The 19627-nt window shown below is 46.5% G+C and overlaps 2 protein-coding genes across 10 annotated transcripts in view; one reads left to right on the forward strand and one right to left on the reverse strand.

The window, feature by feature from the left end:
* GTF3C1 (general transcription factor IIIC subunit 1) overlaps window positions 1-5322 on the reverse strand; it is a 72536-nt gene extending 67214 nt beyond the window's left edge. For 2 of the 3 annotated variants that reach the window (XM_061210304.1, XM_061210302.1), the window contains exons 1-3: window positions 5030-5321; window positions 3096-3305; window positions 169-345 (exon numbers count right to left, since the gene is read on the reverse strand). In XM_061210304.1, coding sequence (XP_061066287.1) covers window positions 169-345; window positions 3096-3305; window positions 5030-5250 — 608 coding nt within the window. In that variant the 5' untranslated portion in view covers window positions 5251-5321. Of the gene's footprint in view, window positions 1-168; window positions 346-3095; window positions 3306-5029 lie in introns of all 3 variants that reach the window. The other variant, XM_061210303.1, reaches the window with a different exon arrangement.
* A 201-nt stretch (window positions 5323-5523) lies between these two features.
* The window catches only part of KATNIP (katanin interacting protein), a 193476-nt gene continuing 179372 nt past the window's right edge, over window positions 5524-19627 (forward strand). For all 7 annotated transcript variants that reach the window (XR_009703334.1, XM_061209061.1, XM_061209063.1 and 4 more), the window contains exon 1: window positions 5524-5538. Coding sequence is in view for 6 of the 7 variants with exons in the window: in XM_061209061.1 (XP_061065044.1) it covers window positions 5532-5538 (7 nt within the window). In the remaining variant the exon portion in view is untranslated. The remainder of the gene's footprint in view (window positions 5539-19627) is intronic.

Below are 19627 nucleotides of genomic sequence, written 5' to 3' on the forward strand. Positions count from 1 at the left end.
CCACTGGACTGCCAGGGAGTCCCCTTTTTTTGGTCTTTTTTCCAGGGTCTCTTCAATGAGAAAGCATCGTGCTTCCAATCACCATGGATGTGGGGACTGCCCAGGTGGCAGGGCCCAATGATCAGGGAGCCCCAGCATTTACAGCAGAGAAGCAAAGCATCCCCTCACTTGAAAGCAGTGCTGTGGAGGTCTCGTTGGAGCTCCCCTTGCCACCGGGACCGGCCTAATCGCTCCAAAATGCAGTAGGAGAAGTCGGGAAGCTTCAGGTCGGGGTCACCCTCCAAGCCGATCAAGGCCCGGTACCGCATGTCTTGGGAGGCAACGATGATCAGTTTTTTCCCCCACCTGCAAATCAGAAGCCACCGCAGGAAGAGATAACTGTAATTGATTTTTAAGAATATCGAAATATGAAAAAGCAGAACCTTAATGAACCATCATTTCCTGCTTCTTCTTGGAGGTTCACAATCCCCCAGTTAAGGAGGTTTCCATCCTAGAACCACAGAGCGTTCAGGGGGAACAGAGCCAGTCTCACCAGTTCCTTGCTCACAGCTGTCCCCGTCCGGCCAGGGTCCTCAGGCCATATCCCCGACTCCCCACCAGGGCCTGGCCCGTCCTACACACCCCCACAGCCCTGCCCTGCATCCACAACAGCCCCGCTGGTCCTCTGCCCAGCTGCTCTGCCCTCACATTTTCAGGCCACTGATTCTCATCATTCAGGCCACTGCTCAGATACCAACACCTCAGGTCTTCCTGAAAATGCTAACCAGAGTCTATCCCCCGCCTCTGACCATTTCCAGACTCTTCACAGCACCTGGCACTCTCAGAAATGGCCGCTTTTTTGGGTACACATTTCTGCAATAAGCGCCGTAAGAGGGGGCAGGTTGTCATCAGGGTCCCCAAGACATCCTCAGGGCCTAGAATGGTTCTGGTGCACAGCAGGGTCTCTGTAAATATCTAATAAGTGAACAAACTCGCCTCCTGAACTGGATGGATAAAACAAACTTCAGAATCAAAAACAGTGCCCTGTGTCATCAGTGGACCTGCAGCCTGTTGGAGACCAGACTTGGGACAAATCATTAGTTCCTCCTACTGTCGTGGTGTGCGAAAAATAATGCCTGAAAAAGAGGCCAAGAACACTTCCCAGCCAGGTGCTTTGAGATGTCACAGCTGGGAAAACTGACTTCTCTGCTGAGGTCGAACAGTCTACGGCACTGAAGATGGAGACTCCACCCTGGCGCCTTGCCTGCTGACTTAAATGGCCATCTTGGGCAGATTGTCTCAGGTCCTAGCCTTGCCAGAGATCCCACAAGGGTGCGCTGGCAGAGAAGCCATCTCCACTCACTCCTTGGCATCGAGACGCACCAGTTGGAGGAGCTCCCTCTCCCAGGGGAATGAGTCACCAAGGGTCCATATTAGAGCCCACAGGCTCCCAACCCCTCCCACCTAGAGCCACCATCTACTGCCCCCAGCCTGTGGTTTACAGATGCCTGATCGCAAGGCCGGTCTTCAGTCACATCTCTCAGTCTGACAGTTCCTCCTCTTGCCCCCCTTGCCGCCCAATACCAGATGACTTCATTGCTCCCACTGAACGGGCAAAGAGGAAAAAGAGGAGGTTGTCTACGGTTTCCTTTAACTGCAGCTTCCTTCACATTGCCTGTGACCCATAATTAGTCTTCCGCATAGTCACAGGCTCTGTATGGTCCATCTTCAAAAAGAATGTGAGGCTGTGCATACACGTGACGGACAGAAAGTCTACTTTTCTGTGTCTGCGTGTCACAAACTTAGGACCTGTGTTCTCTGTCTCGAAACAGGCTCATTGAGTTAAATTGGAAGAGGTCAGTTGAGAAGAGAAAAGTTTGAAAACAGGGGAGCTGATTTGCTGCTTTAAGAATGTGTTCAGGGTGGTTTACTCCCCTGTCCTATCAGAACTCCAACATCTCCCAGTAGCTGACTCTAGGACTCCTGCCCGAGGCCCAATTTGCTGACCCTGGTCATCACATAGGTTATCCAACACTGATTAAGCGCCACGCAAAGTACCGGGGATGCCAAGATAAATAAAAATGGCATCTGCCTTCACAGAGCTCAGAGTCTACTGAAGAGAAAGACAAGAAAAGGAACACTTACTCTGGGATTCGATAACTGTGTGTCAAGGTCATGAAATGACATGTACGAGGAGCCCCCATTCAGGCCTATGTGTGTGAAGAGAGCCTGTGTGCGGTCACCAGGGAGGGCTCTTCCTGAGCTAGCAGGAAGCTGGGTGGGGGAGGGTCAGGAAGCAGAAGCTGCAAAGCTCCAGAGCCAGAGGAGGGGAGGGGAGGTCAAGAGGGAGAAAGAGTGAGTATAGCTGTTGCTTCCAAGAAGCATGGCTGCAGCAACAGAATCACAGCTACAGGGGATCCAAGGCCAAGAGGTCTTGTTTTAAGATGAACGAGCCATGGTAATGGGCTGACGAGAAAGTACTGGTCAACGGGCAAAAGCTGAAAATAAAGGAGAAAGAGGAGCTAGCTGACAGAGGTAGGAAAGAGCACGAGGAAGAGGGGAGAAACGGAGGAAGAGAAGCATCCAGACGACTGCCCGAGGCAGGGCCCGGTTTCCCGTCTCCCCTGAGGTGAGGGAGGGGGAGAGAAATATGGGCAAGTCTGCAAGCTGAGGAAAAAGGTGGCAACTAGGAGAGTTCACACTGGAAGCTTCTCCCTGTTCCATCAAGTAGGAAGGGAGGTGGGGATGGGGCGAGGGGCTTGAGGCAGTCTGGGAAATTGGGACCCTGACTGAAGACTCACAAAAGTACGGCTGGGCAGCAGAGGACGCAGCCTGGACAAGAGAGCGAAAGGCGCCAATCCACATGACAGCTGCCTGCCCTGCCCAAAGGGCCAGGCCTGTGGACACAAAGGGAAGAGAAAGGCAGCGCCCCACCCCCATGCCCAGCAAAACTAGCCCCAAGAGGAGGGGAGTGGTAAAGGCCGAGGACTGGCTTGGGGCAGGGCCGACGCACCCTGATGGGTACAAGGGCAGCACGCCCGTTGCGGCGTTCTGACCACACCCCCAACTTAAAGCAGGATGATGCCCACAAGTTTCCCATGATGCAAATCAGTTACCTGCCAAAGGCTTCCACCATCGTACAGCGGGGCTGTAACATCTTGGTCCTGATGTCACTGGTAATGTTTTTCCTCTCCTTAAAGTACTGGCATGAGCCCTGGATGCCGTCTTTATTCTCCAAGATCATATGAATGGGGTAGACATCCTCCAAAGGGACCGGGTCCCTCCTGGACTCCAAAATGCCAGTTTCCAAATCAATTTCTTCATACCTAAGGGGGAGATCACAGATATCAAACCACAGCTCAGCCTCAGAAATGACACGTTTGGCGTGTTCTTCCGACAACCTCTGGCAGAGGTCGGACAGAGGGAGTGCGATCACCTCGTCGCACCTGCCTTCCAAACGCAGGTCATCTTAACAAGCAGCGTCCCTGCCTCTCTATCCCAGACAAGAAACTTTTCTAGGAGCCTCTGAATCCACCCCGGACGCTGAATGCTGAAACCAGAACCACCTTCCTGGCCCAAGTCATGGCCTTTTGTTTTCCCCCCAATCCAGTGCCTGGTCTCCAAACCATCAAGTTTGGACTTAAGGTAGGGATGTTACCTTTCCACATCTCTTTAGTTATCCCTCTCGTACTTCCATCCATTTTTATGGTTTCAATTATCACTTGCATGTTAACAATTCTCACCATCAAATCCTCGGTCCTGTTTTTCCCCCAAACACTAATGCTGCCTTCAGCTGTCTACACCTCAGATTTGATGAGATCAAAACTAAAGTTATCACTGCCACTCCCCACCTCCAATAAAGTCCCTCCTTCCCCTCCTTGGTACCACTTTCTCCCAGTCTGGGTTCAGATTCTGGGTTGATGACCCTCTCTGCGTCTCAATTTTCTCTTCAGGAAAATGGGGATAAGAATATCCAGCTCCTAAAGTTGTTGTAAAAATTAAATAACTTGCTATACGTAAGGATCTTAGAACAGTTCCTGCTTACAATAAGCATATATGTAAATGTCAACTATCATTCCTCATTCACTATCTCCAGTTCTACACTTCAACCAAACTTAACGTACTTCTCTTCCTTTGGAATACTCTGCCAACTGGCTACCTAAATCCAACCTTTAAGTCTTGTTTTAGACAGTATTACCTCTGGGAACCTCTCCCGACCCTCACAATATGGCTTAAGAGCACAGACTTGGGAGACAGACGGCCTGGGTTGAGTCAATACTCAGTCACATACAATATCCATAACTTTGGACGGGTTACTTAATCTCTCTCTATCACTCAGTTTCCTTCTCTGCAAAATGGGGAAGATAACTGGGAATTCCCTGGCAGTCCAGTGGTGAGGACTCGGTGCTGAATGGGGAACTGAGATCCCGCAAGCCCCGTGGCACAGCCAAAAAAAATTAAAAAATGGGGAAGATAAGAGCACCTTCCTCATAGTGTCACTGTGAGAATGAAGTGGGTTCAGTCTCCTGAAACTCCAGGAACAAGATCGTAGAAGAGTACGAGGCCATAACGAGCACTAAATAAATGTTAGCTATTATTATTGTTCTTGTTGTTGCTAAGCTTGCCGTCGTGAAGATCTCTAGTTGCCTTAGGCTCTCTAATCCAGCACTGAATGAATGCTCTGTTCTGTGGAACTCAACTGTCTCCAGTCTTGATCTGAACAGCCTTCCCTGCTCCAATCCTAAGCTCCACTTCAGAGGAAATACTCTTTGAAACCCAAAGAATATCCTCCCAGTCCTGCTCACCACCACCCCAAACACACACGAACATAATGGAACATCACCAGATGACCCCCCCCAACTCCATCAGACGCCTGGGTCCTGCCAGGCCTGAGGGACCCCAAATCAGCCTTTCTTTGCGCCTCCATCAGACTCCGGGTCTTTCTTCCGCTCCACTCCTTTTTCTCCCCTCCCGTAAGAATCTGGCCCCCTCGCAGCTCCATCAGACCCGGGTCTCTGCCCCCGCCCGCCCGCAGAGCCAGGCCGCTGACCGGTCTTGGAGCTGGAGATCTGGTCTCTCCCGAGGCTCCTCGTAGAAGCTGATGCCCGGGTGCGTAGCAAGGGCCCGCCACAGAAACTCCTGCGTGTAGGGCTCCAGAGGCAGCGGGAAGGGCGGCACTCGCGTCTCCAGACGGCTCCAAAGCGCGGGAAGACACAAGCCATCAAGCCCCTCCAGGGCCACCTCGTCCAACAACGACTCCAGCGCGTCCATTGCTACTTCAGTTGGCAGCACCCGGGGCGCCTGCGCACCACGCCGCCAAGGGCCCTTCTCCAGAGCGCCTGCGCACAACGACCGGCAGCCAGGGAGGCGGGGCGGATCCGGGGACCGGAGGAGGAGTTCCAGAGCATGGTCGTGCTGTCACTCCCTTTGGGGGCGGGTTCATTCCGTGGAACTCCATTGCCATTGGTCCGGAGCCCCGCAGTAACCAGGGGAACTGCAAACAGTGTAGAGGCCGCTTCCGGTTCGAGCACCCGGAACCGCCGCCTCTAGGGATGGACGGTGAGTGTCCATGGGCCCCCCCGGGAGGTCGGGCAGTTACTCTCCCATCCCTCATGAGGGCCCCCCCGCCCCGGGCAGAGCCCTAGGCCACAGACCCCTGGACCACCACTGCCTGACCCAAGGTGGTCTCCGTCTGAGGGAAAGGGAGCCTTAGTGGTCCGGGATGGGAAGAGGAGGCTGGGGGAGTGGTCAGTGATTTGGTCACTATGTTGCCTGTGGTTGTGTTGGAACCCCGTACTGGCCAGGGCATCAGAGAAAAGGTTGTCGCCTGAAAAATTATTCACAACCTAAAAGTTGAGAGTTATGTTTCATTTGGTGGGAGTTTTTAGAACTTCAACCCCGCTAGGCAGCATCTCAAGTAATCCTGAGAGAACTGCTCAGAGGAGGCAAGTGGGGGGAGCCCGGATATATAGGAGTTTTGCAACAAAGGGCAGGTAGTCTGAACGTTAAAAGATTATTGTTAATTAAAGAAAACCAGATATCCCAAGTTAGGGAATTTAGCGCTTTTCTATGTATGGGAAGATACAAGAGTCTGGGCTCACTGAAATCATTCCTTTGATATGCACCTCAGCTATTTGGGTTCAGTATGTAGGGAGTGGCTGCAGTCTGATGGCTGCTAAATGGCAGGTATTCTTTTTCTTCCTGAGTTCCCTCAGGGCTCACTGGCTCCTGTTCGAGGGCTGCAATTGCTGATGACTGTGACATCCTTTGTTTACTGATATGGCAGGCAATATTCCATTTATCAGGGTTTAGGGTGAGAAAGACAAATAGAGGTCCGGGGGGGGGGTGTTCTTATGTGTCCTGGGGCGTGGAACTGTGGAATACGGGAGTTGGTTTGGAAGTAAGCATCATCGTGGGGAATGCAGTCATCAGCTACTGGGAAATGGGACTTGGTAAGGGGGATGAGGGGGAGACTCTCTTTCTGTGCTTTGATGTTAATGATACTGTTCAGTGCCAGGAACTCTAAATGTTGTCAAGCAACTCGGTAAGCTTCATAACAGTCTTTTGAGGTCAGTGTTATCCCATTTTACAAATGAGAACACTGAGGCTCAGAGAAGTGAAGTATCTTGCCCCAAATCAAAGTCATCAAGTGGCAGAGTGAGTAAGGAACCCGGACACTGTCTCTGGAGCTGAATTAGGGAGTCTGAGATTTGAAAGGGATTTTAGAAGCCCTTCATTCCAGAAGTTGCAAATGCAGATATTTGCAGGGGCAAGTCTGGTGGGCTGGATTGGACTGTGATTAAAAGTCAATTTCTTTTCTGATTAAAAGTCAATTTCTTTTCTGAAAGGGAAGCTTCTCACTCAGCTCCAACCAATTAGTTTCCTGGGGTGCTTCTCAAAATGCCACAATGGCCAATCAGTCTGAAGGCCAGATGCAGCCTGTGGGCCATCATTTAGGGATCCCCGATAAGAATCATAGAATTCTATGATTCTAAAAATAGGCTACCCTGATATCTCATTTTATAAATGGGAAGAGTCGGCCAGAATCCACATAATTTTTCTCGTTATACCACTGCCCCTAACTTCTGGGAAATGTTGTTCCTTTGTGATATCTGCTTAACACAGTGTGGAAAAAAATTTTAATTGAACAATCTGTTATGTGCTTAAAAGACATCTTTGCCCTTTGTACTTCAGAGGTAGTATAAAATGTCATTCACCAGTTTGCCCAGTGGAAAGGTCAATGTAATGTTGCTATAGAACAACAGTACTCAAATCTTTCTGGTCTCAGGATGCCTTTATGCTCTTACCTCAAGAGAGCTTTGTGTGTATTATATCTATGATATTTACCGTATCAGAAATCAAAGCCAAGAAAATCTTAAGACATTTGTCATTTATCAACTCATTTAAAAGCAATAATAAATGCATTACTTCTGAACATAAATAATACTTTTTATTGAAAAGTGGCTATATTTCCCCCCAGAAAGGTTAGTAGGAAGCATGACATTGTTTTAGAGTTTCTTAAATCTCTTCTTTTTTTAAAAAAATTTTTAAAAATTTTTTATTTTTTAACATCTTTATTGGAGTATAATTGCTTTACAATGATTAAATCTCTTTAATATCTGGTTTAATAGGAAATAGCTAGACTCATTTCTGCTTCAGCAACCAAACTGTTGTGTTGTTATTTTGGCTGATATATTTGAAGAAAATGGGGCCTCACACAGACATTTTTTTTGGAACAGGGAGTATTTTAATTGTCTTTTCAGATAGCTGTAAACATTCTTCTTTGATAGTATTCCGAAACTTAGCAAGTGGTAATTTCTCAAAGGTTAGTCACAATGTGGCATCTGAAACCATACTGGTGAACTTTTGTTTGTACTCTGTTACATTAAAGCCCATTGGTCTATCTTGCCCTTTGATTGCATATTTTACCCATGTATGATTCCGTAACATTAGGCATTGGTCATTTGGAAAGTTCACTGAGTTATGCAGATCTTCTAAATGTTGACATTGGAAATACAATATTAAATGGCATGTCATTACACAATATCAAAAAGCACATTCTTTAGTATCCCTTTTTTAAAAAAAAGAGTTTAAGTATTGGGAAGTTATTAAACTCAAAGTACTGGAAACAAGTTTCCTACTTGTTTTCACTTGAAAGCTTGAATTTTATCATTGGCAACAAATACCATCACTTGTTTCCTTGAAGTGACATGCTCACTTTTGTATTTAAGAAAATGTCTGCCAGATACTCAAGTCTGAATAACTATAGTTTGTCTACTAGTTGTTCATTCAAGTAAACATGACATTTGATACAATATGTGGCTACTTCAGCTGGCAACTTAAACACACAAGTGTTTTCTAGGATCAACTGTTGTACTTTGGCTTATAGCAGAAGTGCTTTATGTGTACTTTGCATTTTTTCACACAGAATATTTAAAAGATGTGTTCTCATGGGTTCAGGTTTAATAAAATTAATTTTTACTGTTTCATCAGGACATTCTTAAGTGAAAATGTTTTTTTGTTTGTTTTATCATCAGCACATGGCACTAAAGAGTATAATGACTACTGATACAGTTTGGTGCCGCTGCCTTGTAGCCACTCAAGCTATCAGCAGTTTTACCTACTGTTGCTTTTGCATCATCAGTGGAAATACCAACACAGTGAAAAAGTCTTAGAATTATGATGAAGATAATACTTGTCTTTGGGAACCCCTCTTCCTCCCAGGATCTGTGGAACACACTTTGAGAAACATTGCTGTAGACCATTTTCAAGAAGTCTATTCAGTCAGTTCTAACTGTTACCATCTCAGTGCTCCTGAGCATTATTATGGCCCAGTGGAGGAACTTGTCCATTTTCAGATTGGTTACAAAAAGGAAAAATTTGTTCTAAGAAAGTGTTTGCCCTGAGATTAGATTTAGCATTCAAAGGATCCCTTTTTCCTTTGCAATTTTTAAAACTTTGATCTCTGCACAATTTTCCAGGCATATATCTATTGGGTAAAGTGAGGCATACCGTGATGAATTTTGATTCTAGCCAACTAGATAGATAAGACAAGTCCAGCCTTGTTAGAAAGATGTTTACTTCCTAAACCCACAAAAGCTTAAATGTCTGCTAAGTATCCCCAAACTGGATTGTAGTTTGGTTTATTCTTCCTGTCCTAGTCAGCATAGCTTTTCACAGCATTTTTTCTGGCCCATTGGGTTTGACTTTCGGCAGGTTCTATCTGGCTCTGCGATGCAGCGTGGTGTAATACTCATAGGTTTTGCAGACCAAATAGCCCTGGATTTGAATCCCAGCGGTGTACTCTGACCTCTCTGAGCCTCAGTTTTCCTGTCAATAAAGTGGAGATGATGATGGGTTTTGTGTGCCCATCCGTTGGTGAATCTATTATTGTGAATTCAATGAGACTATGCATGAACGCACTTAACACCAAGTCTGGTGTATAAGAAGCACACCTGTGTGGTAGCTGATGCTGTCATTACCTGCCAATGTGCAGACTTCTTCCGCATTTCTGACAGAAGAGGAAGGAGGGAATATGGTGAAGCTCTCTAACAAATAATAATCTTTGTAATTAGCTCGCTCTTTGTTTAAAAGAAAACCCAGTGTTTGACATGGTTTATTTACATGAAAGTAAATTGGCAATGTGTGAGTTTCCTGCCTATGTTTATTTACATGAAAGTAAATTGGCAATGTGTGAGTCTCCTGCCTAGGTAAATGTTCACCTTTATGTCAAAGTCGAATTTCCCCCATTGCTTTTAAAATATGAGATGGCCGAGAAAAAAAAAATTCTACTCAGCTTTCCAGGAACATAATAATTCGACAAAAGTTCAGCACATGGAGATAATTAGAAAGGATTTTAAAGCTAGGCATTTGCTTTGGTTCCCCACAGAGCAAGTATTCGACGTCTCCCCTGTTTATACTGTTCATTTGCCTAGCAGACTTTCTCAAAGAATTAATAATGCCAAGATGAAATTTAGCCTAGCTTGTCTAAATAATCCCAAACTGCAAAATGGGTGACGGTTGAATTACTTAGGTTTTGCTGAAAGTCCAGTCACCGTGTCTGATATTTTCTGTTCTTGTGTGGTGTTTACCTGGGCTCCTGGTGATTTGTCTGTTTCTCTTCCTACTTAAAATAAACCAAGCAAAAAAAAAATAACAATAAAATAAAACATAGAAAGCATTCAGCAGGCAAAATAAACATGTGGTCCATGTAGTCTCTGTGTCAGTTCTTCCTCCTTTGCTTCCATCCTTTTATCTGATTGATTTCTTTTCCCTTGCTGTTCCTCAGCATTCATTCCATCCTGTCGTTTTAGCTCGCAGGAACTTGGCACACTCTGTTTTGCTTATTTTTCTTGGGGGCATTCCTTCAGTTACCACATTCAGCTCCTTCTGTGCGCTGGGATCCAGAGATATCAAGATGAATTTGATTGAATCCAGGTGAAGAGTAGATGGGAGTTTACTGTAGTCTTCTCCAAATTTTCTTTAAAGTTGATTTTTCAAAAGCATGTAAGTTAAAATTTTTTAACCCTAAAAAATAGAAATGTAGCAAATTTAAAAATGAAGTCTTTGTATCAGAGGTTGCACACTGAGAGTCTTGGGCTGAGTCAGCCCACAGGCATATTTATTTGGCCCATAATGTTTTTTAATTTTTGAATTAGTTGTCAACATTGAAAAATTGGGAGATTTCTCATAAATCTCTGATTATGGTGTTTTCTTTAAAATATCAGTAAAGTCGATTTATCAATCTCAATAAAAAGCAATAAAGTTAACACTGAATTGAAATTCTGCATGGCAAGAGTTCCCTCAGCTGGAGCTAAGTGGAGACTGCCCCCTAGAAAGGAGGTGCCCTTTCCAATCCATCACAGCCTCTACCTGGCTGGCTTCCCTCATTGCCTCTGGTACCTGCCTGGGACCCTGTAGGCTTTTTTTTTTTTTTTAATATTTATTTATCTATCTGTCTATCTGGCTGTGCCGGGTTTAGTTGTGGCATGCGGGATCTTCGTTGTTGCATGCGGGGATCTTCAGTTGTGGCATGCGAACTCTTAGTTGTGGCCTGTAGGATCTAGTGCCCTGACCAGGAATTGAACCCAGGCCCTCTGTGTTGGGAGCGTGGAGTCTTAGCCACTGGACCACCAGGGAAGTCCCCTCTGTAGGCATTTGAAGTTACAGTCCTGCTCTAGTATTAACTGGGACAGTTTTGAAAACCTCTACGTCGTACTTCATTGTGTGCCATACTGTGCTTTACTTGTTCTTTTAGTTGTTTTTTTTAGAAGTGTAGTTTGTTTGTTTGTTTATTTATTTATTTATTTATTTATGGCTGTGTTGGGTCTTCGTTTCTGTGCGAGGGCTTTCTCTAGTTGCGGCAAGTGGGGGCCACTCTTCATCGCGGTGCGCGGGCCTCTCACTGTCGCGGCCTCTCTTGTTGTGGAGCACAGGCTCCAGACGCGCAGGCTCAGCAATTGTGGCTCGCGGGCCTAGTCGCTCCGCGGCATGTGGGATCTTCCCAGACCAGGGCTCGAACCCGTGTCCCCTGCATTGGCAGGCAGATTCTCAACCACTGTGCCACCAGGGAAGCCCCTCTTTTAGTTTTAATCTGGAAAAAAAAGAAGTGGGGGAGGATATATTCTCTTCACTGAAGAACTTCATAGTCGAGTGAGAAAGCCAGACATAAACAGATAACTATAGTCCAACATGGGGGTCCCCGGAAGATAACATTTGTAAAGGTCTTCCCCACACCCAAAGCACTCTGGTCCACTGCTGGCTTTTGTAAATAAAGTTTTATTGGAACACAGCCACACCTATTTGCATACAAATGCACACCAACAGTCTATGGCTGTTTTCATGTTTCAGTGGCAGAGCTGACTCATTTTGACAGGGAACAGATGGCCCCCAAAGCCAAAAATATTTACTGTCTGGCCCTTCACAGGAGAAGTTTGCCAACTTCTGCTGTAGAAGACCCAGTTTGGTCCTTCAGACAGCTCAATACGATGCTGTAATTGTGCTCATTTTACACCATACAGCTAGTTGGTGGCAGAACCAGGACTCAGCTGAATAAGGTCTACACTCTAGTGTGTCATCAAAGACCCAGCCCAGCCCTGTCCCTGCCAGTGTGTGGCTAGGTTCTCACACCTGGGGAGTGAGTCTGCGGGTGAGGCTTGCCCATTAGGCTGGTTTAAAACACACTGTCCTCGACTACTTTCTTGGCTCCCTCCTGGATCTGACCCTGTGGCTGCTCCTCTGTGTCCACGTAGGAGGGGGCTTACGAGGAGCAACATGGTTGGTTGGAAGGAGGAGCTTGGAGCTGTTCACAGAGCACTTTATGTAGGAATAAGAAAGCATCCGTTAATACCACTGGACTGACTACTGGTGCCCCATGGGTTTTGTTTTTTTTTTTTAAGATTTTTTTCATGTGGACTATTTTTGAAGTCTTTATTGAATTTGTTACAGTATTGCTTCTCTTTCATGTTTTGGTTTTTTGGCCGCTAGGCATGTGGGATCTTAGCTCCCCAAACAGGGATGGAACCTCACCCCCTGCATTGGGAGGCAAAGTCTTAACCACTGGACCACCAGGGAAGTCCACTCCATGGGGTTTTGAACAGCCTGACCCTTGTAACCTTAACAGTTGCCCTGTGGACATAGCACCTTTAATCGGAGAATTTCCCTGGGGAAGCAGTCCCCCTTCTTTCCCCTATCCCTCGGTTGGTCTCCCTCTTCATCTTTAGACACTCACCCACCCACTCATGCCCAGAGGTTTTATACTGGGCTGAACTGGGTCCATAGATGTGTTTTCCCACATTTAAAAATAATAATTTCCCATAAAAACCTGGACATTTCAGTCTCTTGATAAAAGGGAGCTTTAGCCCTGGGGCTGTGTAGACCTGCCTTCCTACACAGCCCCAGTGGCCACCCCCTTGACCTTGGGCATGTGATAACAGTTTGACTCAGTCTTCTGGCTGGTGGTGCCAGTCATCAAGTGTTTACTTCTTGCATTGAGAATATTGGCCTGACCCTACAGGCATCTGTGATTTCAGCCCCTAGCCAAGCCACCTCAGAAAGCTGGCCGTCTCTTGAGCACCCCGTATCCTTTCCCACCTCCCTGCCTTGCCTTTGCTGTGCTCCCTGCCAACTGTGCCCTTCTTTCATGTCACTTTCACACTGTAGATTACAGTGAGTAACATCACCTGCAGTCTTAATTCCTCCCACGTGGTGGAATCCTGTGGCCTCTCAGGCATGGTGCTGTATCACAGGTACTGGGCTCCATGCCTTTCTCCTTCTCTGTGGGTAGAGACCCATTCTTGTTCCTTTGCATGCCTAACACTTGGCCCAAGGACTGGCACAGGGAGATGCCCATGAGTGTTTGCTGGGTTGACATTGTAACCAGGAAAGAGATGAATCCATTTGTTCCTTAGTGAATTGCTGGCTGGTCTCCATTAAGCAGAGAAAAGGCCCTTGTAGACAAGCCTCCAGGCCAAGTTCCAGAGACCTCAGCTGGTTTCTCTTTCTCTGGTGGACAAGTATGGTTCCTCCAGACTCTGTCCTTTGCAGCAATTCAATGCAGTCCTAATAATATACTCTAGCCTAGCTACCTTTACTATACCCCAGAGCCTCTAGTTTTATTTTGTTCTTCCTCAAGTTTTCAGTTGGCATTCTTTTTTTTTTTTTTTAATTTATTTTATTTATTTTTATTTGTGGCTGCGTTATGTCTTCGTTGCTGTGCATGGGCTTTCTCTAGTTGCGGCAAGCGGGGGCTACTCTTTGTTGTGGTGCACGGGCTTCTCATTGTGATGCCTTCTCTTGTTGCGGAGCATGGGCTCTAGGCGCATGGGCTTCAGTAGTTGTGGCACGTGGGCTCAGTAGTTGCAGTGCACAGGCTCAGTAGTTGTGGCTCACAGGCTCCAGAGCACAGGCTCAGTAGTTGTGGTGCACGGGCTTAGTTGCTCCGCGGCATGTGGGATCTTCCCGGACCAGGGCTCGAACCCGTGTCCCCTGCATTGGCAGGCGGATTCTTAACCACTGCACCACCAGGGAAGTCCTCAGTTGGCATTCCTATGCTCCCCCATTCCCTATCCCAGTAAAGTCACTGTCACTCCTACCTCCCGATTCATTTTGGAGTCCGATGCTATTATACCTTGACCACCCTTAGCTGATGGATTCTCCAGACACAGCCCCTGACTTATGTCCTTAGGGGATAGGAAAGTTACAGGTGAATGCAGCACCTGGCAGGAAGTTGGAATATCACAGATGTCTAGTCACCAACCACAGGTCCCCTGCAGGGACTACAACACTTTCCTAAACTCTAAGTGAACTTGCAATGCATTGTGTGTGTGTGTTTCCACTCCAAAGGGTCCCAAACTAATTAGATACATTGTATGAACCGACATAAAATCACAGAAGGTTAGAGCTGGAAGGGACTTGACAGATCTAGTCCAGGATCCCATTTGGGGAATGCTGATATATCTCAGAACACTGAGGATCCTGTAGAGAGGTCATAAGTTTAGAAGCCTGCAGGGACCAAGCAGGTAATATAATGGCGGCAGTGGCCAGGGTTTATTTCATTATGCTGATTTGCGTTGGGTTTTTTCAACACCTAAATACACTTTGCATATCTGGGAATTTCCTAAAGAAATCTGTTGTCTACTAATTTTTTTAAATTAATTAGTTAATTTATTTTTGGCTGTGTTGGATCTTTGTTGTTGGGTGCGGGCTTTCTCTAGTTGCGGCGAGCGGGGGCTACTCTTCATTGCGTTGCGCGGGCTTCTCATTGTGGTGGCTTCTCTTGTTGCAGAGCACGGGCTCTAGGGCGCATGGGCTTCAGTAGTTGCAGCATGCAGGCTCAGTAGTGGTGGTGCACGGGCTTAGTTGCTCCGTGGCATGTGGGGTCTTCCCGGACCAGGGATCGAACCCATGTCCCCTGCATTGGCAGGCGGATTCTTAACCACTGTGCCACCAGGGAAGTCCCTCTACTAATTTCTTGAAGCACGTGTCTTCCTCCATCTCTCTGTCATCTATACAATAGAGATAATAAATGTATTCACCTCCTAGGGTTGTTGTGAGAATTAAATACATTAGTAGCTGCCAAGCCCTTAGATCAGGGGTTGGCACTTGAGAAGTACACGTTTTAAGTACTTTTTTTTTTTAAGTACTTTTGATAATGATGATGATTCACTCTTGCTGGAGACGTGGACACATGAACCTTCACTTGCATCTTTACTGTAGGGAAAAACCTCTCAGACCTGCTGATAAACGGCAACTTGGACTTGACCTCTGTGGTAGGGAGACAACTGGGGAACGGGGAGGGATGGGAGGGCACCATGCCATCTGGTGGGCATTGCCCTCAGCTCCTGACAATGGCTGCCAGACAGGAACGCAGGTCCTGTGTTGACAGATTTTTCAGTTTTTCAAAAGAATCCAGAACTCAGGATTTTTAAATGTGACATCTCCCAAGCTTTAAATGTTGGCTGGAAAAAAAAAAAAAATCTTTTTCAACAGTGTGGAGACCAGACAAATGTATATGGGCTGGGTTCGGCCAGCGAGTGACTTTGGATGTAGTCTGATCACTGTCGTTTATCAGATGTGGAGGCCGAGGCACGGGGTGTAGTTAAGAGCCCCCGATGGGCAGCCCAAGAGTAGGTGAACAAGGCTCAGATCGCTTTCAGTCCGGCGCCCCTACCCACACCGCAAAGCCTTTCTCGTAATGAGCCTGCGCGGCAGAAGTTCTGCCTCCTGCCTCCACTGGGACGGAGATTTCATTTTAAGCCTGCAGAGTGGAACTGTGAAAACCAGGGCCAAGAATTTAGACTCTCCTCTCCCTCTCTTCATGTTGATGCTCACCTGAGCCTTTCTCATCCTGGAAAGGAGTGGAAGGAGCCGAGCTCGTGGAGTTTTAGTCAAAAGGGCTTCGATTTCTGGCGACTCCTCTTCCCAGCCACGTGATTCCGGCTGGGGCAGCGGTGTTAGTTACTTCATCTCAGTACCTAGACTCTTAAATTGTAAAACGGAGATTAATAGAATGTCACTGGGAAGAGCTAAATCGGACTCCATGTTGGATCTGTTTCTTTGACTTTAACCTTTGCTTTTCATTGCTTTTGTTATTATAATCATACATAATGGCCTGACTCAGGGAACCCTGCCCCTCTCCCTGAATGTTGAACTAAAGTGCCTTTGTTCAGCTCACAGGGAGACAATCTGACCCTGCCCACCTGTAAATGGCTGAAATTAACACGTCCCCTCACCAAGGCTGGCCATTCCAGGAGATGTTTTGCAAGGCTGATGGCCCTTTTTACTTTACTTCCTCACCACCTCTCCCTCTCCATTATGCCTTTTTACTTTACTTCCCTCTCTGATTCTATAAAAGAAACTGGCATCCAGACCCCATAAGATGGTTATTTTGAGACATTAGTCTGACATTTTCTTGGTCTGCTGGCTTTCCTTATAAAGTCATATCCCTTGCCTCAACACCTTGTCTCCAACTTATTGGCCTGTCGTGCGGCGAGCCGAGCGAGCTTGGACTTGGTAACAGTAGGACCTTGCCATAGGGCTGCTCTGAGAACCAAGTGAATTCATCTATCTAAAGCCCTTAGAATGGGGCCCAGCACTTAATAGGCTCTCAGTAACAATTAGCTATCAGGAACAAATGCTTCTTTTTCCTTAGGATTCCGGGGATCTCATGAACCAGTCTCATGTCTTCCAAGATTGTTTGGCTGATTTTTTGGGGGGGGATGAAAATACTCAAAAGATACTTGAATTTGGATATCCACACACATACACATATTTTCACAAATGCAGTCAGTGTCATCACTTGTATTCTATGGGGAGCTGGGATGGGAGGAGAGGGCTGGGTGGGGTTTGGAGTGGGAGTGCGTTTGGGAGCTTGTATGATGGATACAGAGGTAGACCAAAGTCCATTTTAGCCTGGGAAGCGTGTCATCACATAGACCACTGATTAGATTATAGATGTGTGGCATTTACTTATCTTCACTATTTCAAATGAAAAAAATCAATATTTTCCAATTATCTCCAATGGTGTATTTTTTTTTAAATTTAATTTCTTTTTGGCTACGTTGGGTCTTCGTTGCTGTGCGCTCCAATGGTGTATTAAACTTACTTTGTCATATTTCATTTCACCATCCCAGAAAGAGCAGGGGGAAAGGGTCAGGAAAGCACATTGCAAGAGAAGATGAAGTCTTTACAGCAGTTCATAATCATGCCTCCTGCCCTTCCAGCATTGTCCATTCAGAAATTTGGTCATTCACTCATTCATTGATTTCAGAAATGCCTACCGACACCTACTCCATTTCAGGCACTGTTCCAGGTGTGGGAAATTCAGTGATAAAAAACCAGACAGGAAACCTCTGATTTCACAAAGCTGATATCTAGTGAGGCAGGCAGACCACATCAGCAAATAAAGATCAGATAAGTGCTATGCAGAAGATTAAAGTAGGGAGGATTGGGGGCTAGTCCACTCTGAGCAAGTGGGTCCCTTTAAGCTGAGATCTGATTGATGAGAAGGAGCCAGCATGAGAAGACCTAGGGGGATGAGGACAAAGGCCCCGAGGCAGGAATGGATCCTGAGTCCAAGGAGCAGGAGAAAGACTGGGGGCTGCAGAGGTGTGAATGTGAGGGAGGGAAGAGGGAAATGTATGAAGTGAAATACACCAGAGGACGGTCAGGCAGGCAAGTGTTATCACTTGGACTTATGGCCTTATTTTTAGATGGCTGCAGTGGGAAAAGCCAGCAATAGTGGAGGGTGGAGACCTACCAGGTGGCTGTTGGAGAGATGACAGGGCACACAAAGGGATGATTGAGAGGAAGGAGCAGATTCAGGATATGTTTGGGCAGCAGAGTTCAACGGAACTCCCTCAGATCCACAAACAGCTGTTTCTGCGGAAGGAAACTGCTAACTGCTAAGTACCTACTATGTGCAGGGCAGTGTTCTAAGTGTTTCACATGTACTATCTTAACCCTAAAAATGGAATTGGAACTCTTAGGATTCCGAAACAGGTAATGAGTGGCTGAGCGAGACAGGCTGACCCAGAGCCTAGCCTCTTAGCCACCGCACAGCATCGTCCCCAGGCTCTCATCTGATTATGAAGCTGGCTGAAGAATGCACGGCTAAGCATTTCTAAACCAAGCAAATGCGCGGAACGGTGTGCAGGTTATAAATAACCATTTCTAGCTGCCAGCTGCTGTTTAGGTTTGGACAGGAAAAGAGAATCTTAGCCTGACTTGCTTATCTCAGGTAATTTGGCAGTAAACTGGGCCCTGGGAATTTGAGTTATACAGAAAATGCAAAGGAAGAGTGACAGGGATATTGTTTCGGGCTTTCAGAAGACAGGATGTAACTTAAAGGCCCAGAACCAGCCTGGAGGTGCACATGGAGTATTTGAAGAGAAAAATGTGTCTCAGAGCCAATGTTTGTTTACTTGGCTCCCAAACAGTCATGCTCTTTGTCTAATAGATTTCTGTTCTAATGATATTTCCTTAAAGAGGTCTCCCTTTCCCCTCCCCAAAAAGGGTCCGTGGCATTGAGATAAGGAAATAACGGGAGGAGTGGGAGATTTTCCCATCTTCTGCCTAGTTGTCTACTAGGTTGGAAACTAGAGGCCTCTTTTGTTGGGCCTGTCCAGAGCTCTAAAAAAATTTTAATTACTTGTCAACATTTAAAGATTAGAAGCTTTCTCATACAACTGGACTTCTCTGGAAAAATCTCACCCAACAAAACTGAGCCCACGTTCCTGCCTGGAAACCTGCAGCCGGAGACAAATAGTGATTCCTCTTTAGGCTGGGCAGGTGCTTGCCAGACTGCCCTGTCCCCACCCTGCCACACGTGTCTCTGCAGAGGCTGTAGGTTCAGGAGGCTGGGATGGGGCTGAAGGTGGGTGTGGGGTGGCGTAGAAAGGCCAGTGGGGCTGGAGCTCTGGCATTCCTGGAGGTGAAGAAGGCGTGCAGGCAGGCAGGATGCAGGGTGTAGTGAACACGGGATTAGCAGCCAGCTGATGGGTTCTTAACCCCAGTTCTTTCTCTTCATTGCTCTGTGACCTTGGGCAAGTTACTCTGCCCCTCTGAGCCTCACGGCTTTGTTGTTGCATATGCTAGTGAGGGAATCCCAAGAACTATCACCTGGGGAGGAACCTGACCATGCCGGGTAAGCACTAGGAAATCACGAGTTCCAGACAAGCCATCTGGACAGGTCTCAATCTTCCTTTCCTTTTTTCTTTTTCTCTTTTTCCTTTCTCATCTTGTCTAGCCGTTTCATAAAAAAAAAAACTTAGCCCTCAAGTAAACGAGCAGGTCACCACCAGCCTACTGGCTTAGCTCAGAAACTGTTGTTTCAATGTCCAGAAACCATATTTTGTCATCATTTCATTCTTAACTCTCACACATTACAGACTGATCTCTTAAAAGAAGGCAGCTTTTCCTCCGAAAATACTGTGTCCTTTCGAGCAAGCTTCGGGGTCCCGAGGTCCATGGAGGCTACTCTTGTCTCCCTCAGGCAGACCACACCCTTGGACCTTAGGTGGGAGTGTCCACAGCATTTCTCACTATATTTTTAAAAAATCTGAACCAGCCCTTTTGGACATTTAATGTTTTAAGTTTATTTTAGTTTCTTTAGTAGGAAATAGTTCCAACTAAATCATTCAAAAATAAA

This window comes from Eubalaena glacialis, chromosome 13, assembly GCF_028564815.1.
Source record: "Eubalaena glacialis isolate mEubGla1 chromosome 13, mEubGla1.1.hap2.+ XY, whole genome shotgun sequence".
Lineage (NCBI taxonomy): Eukaryota > Metazoa > Chordata > Mammalia > Artiodactyla > Balaenidae > Eubalaena > Eubalaena glacialis.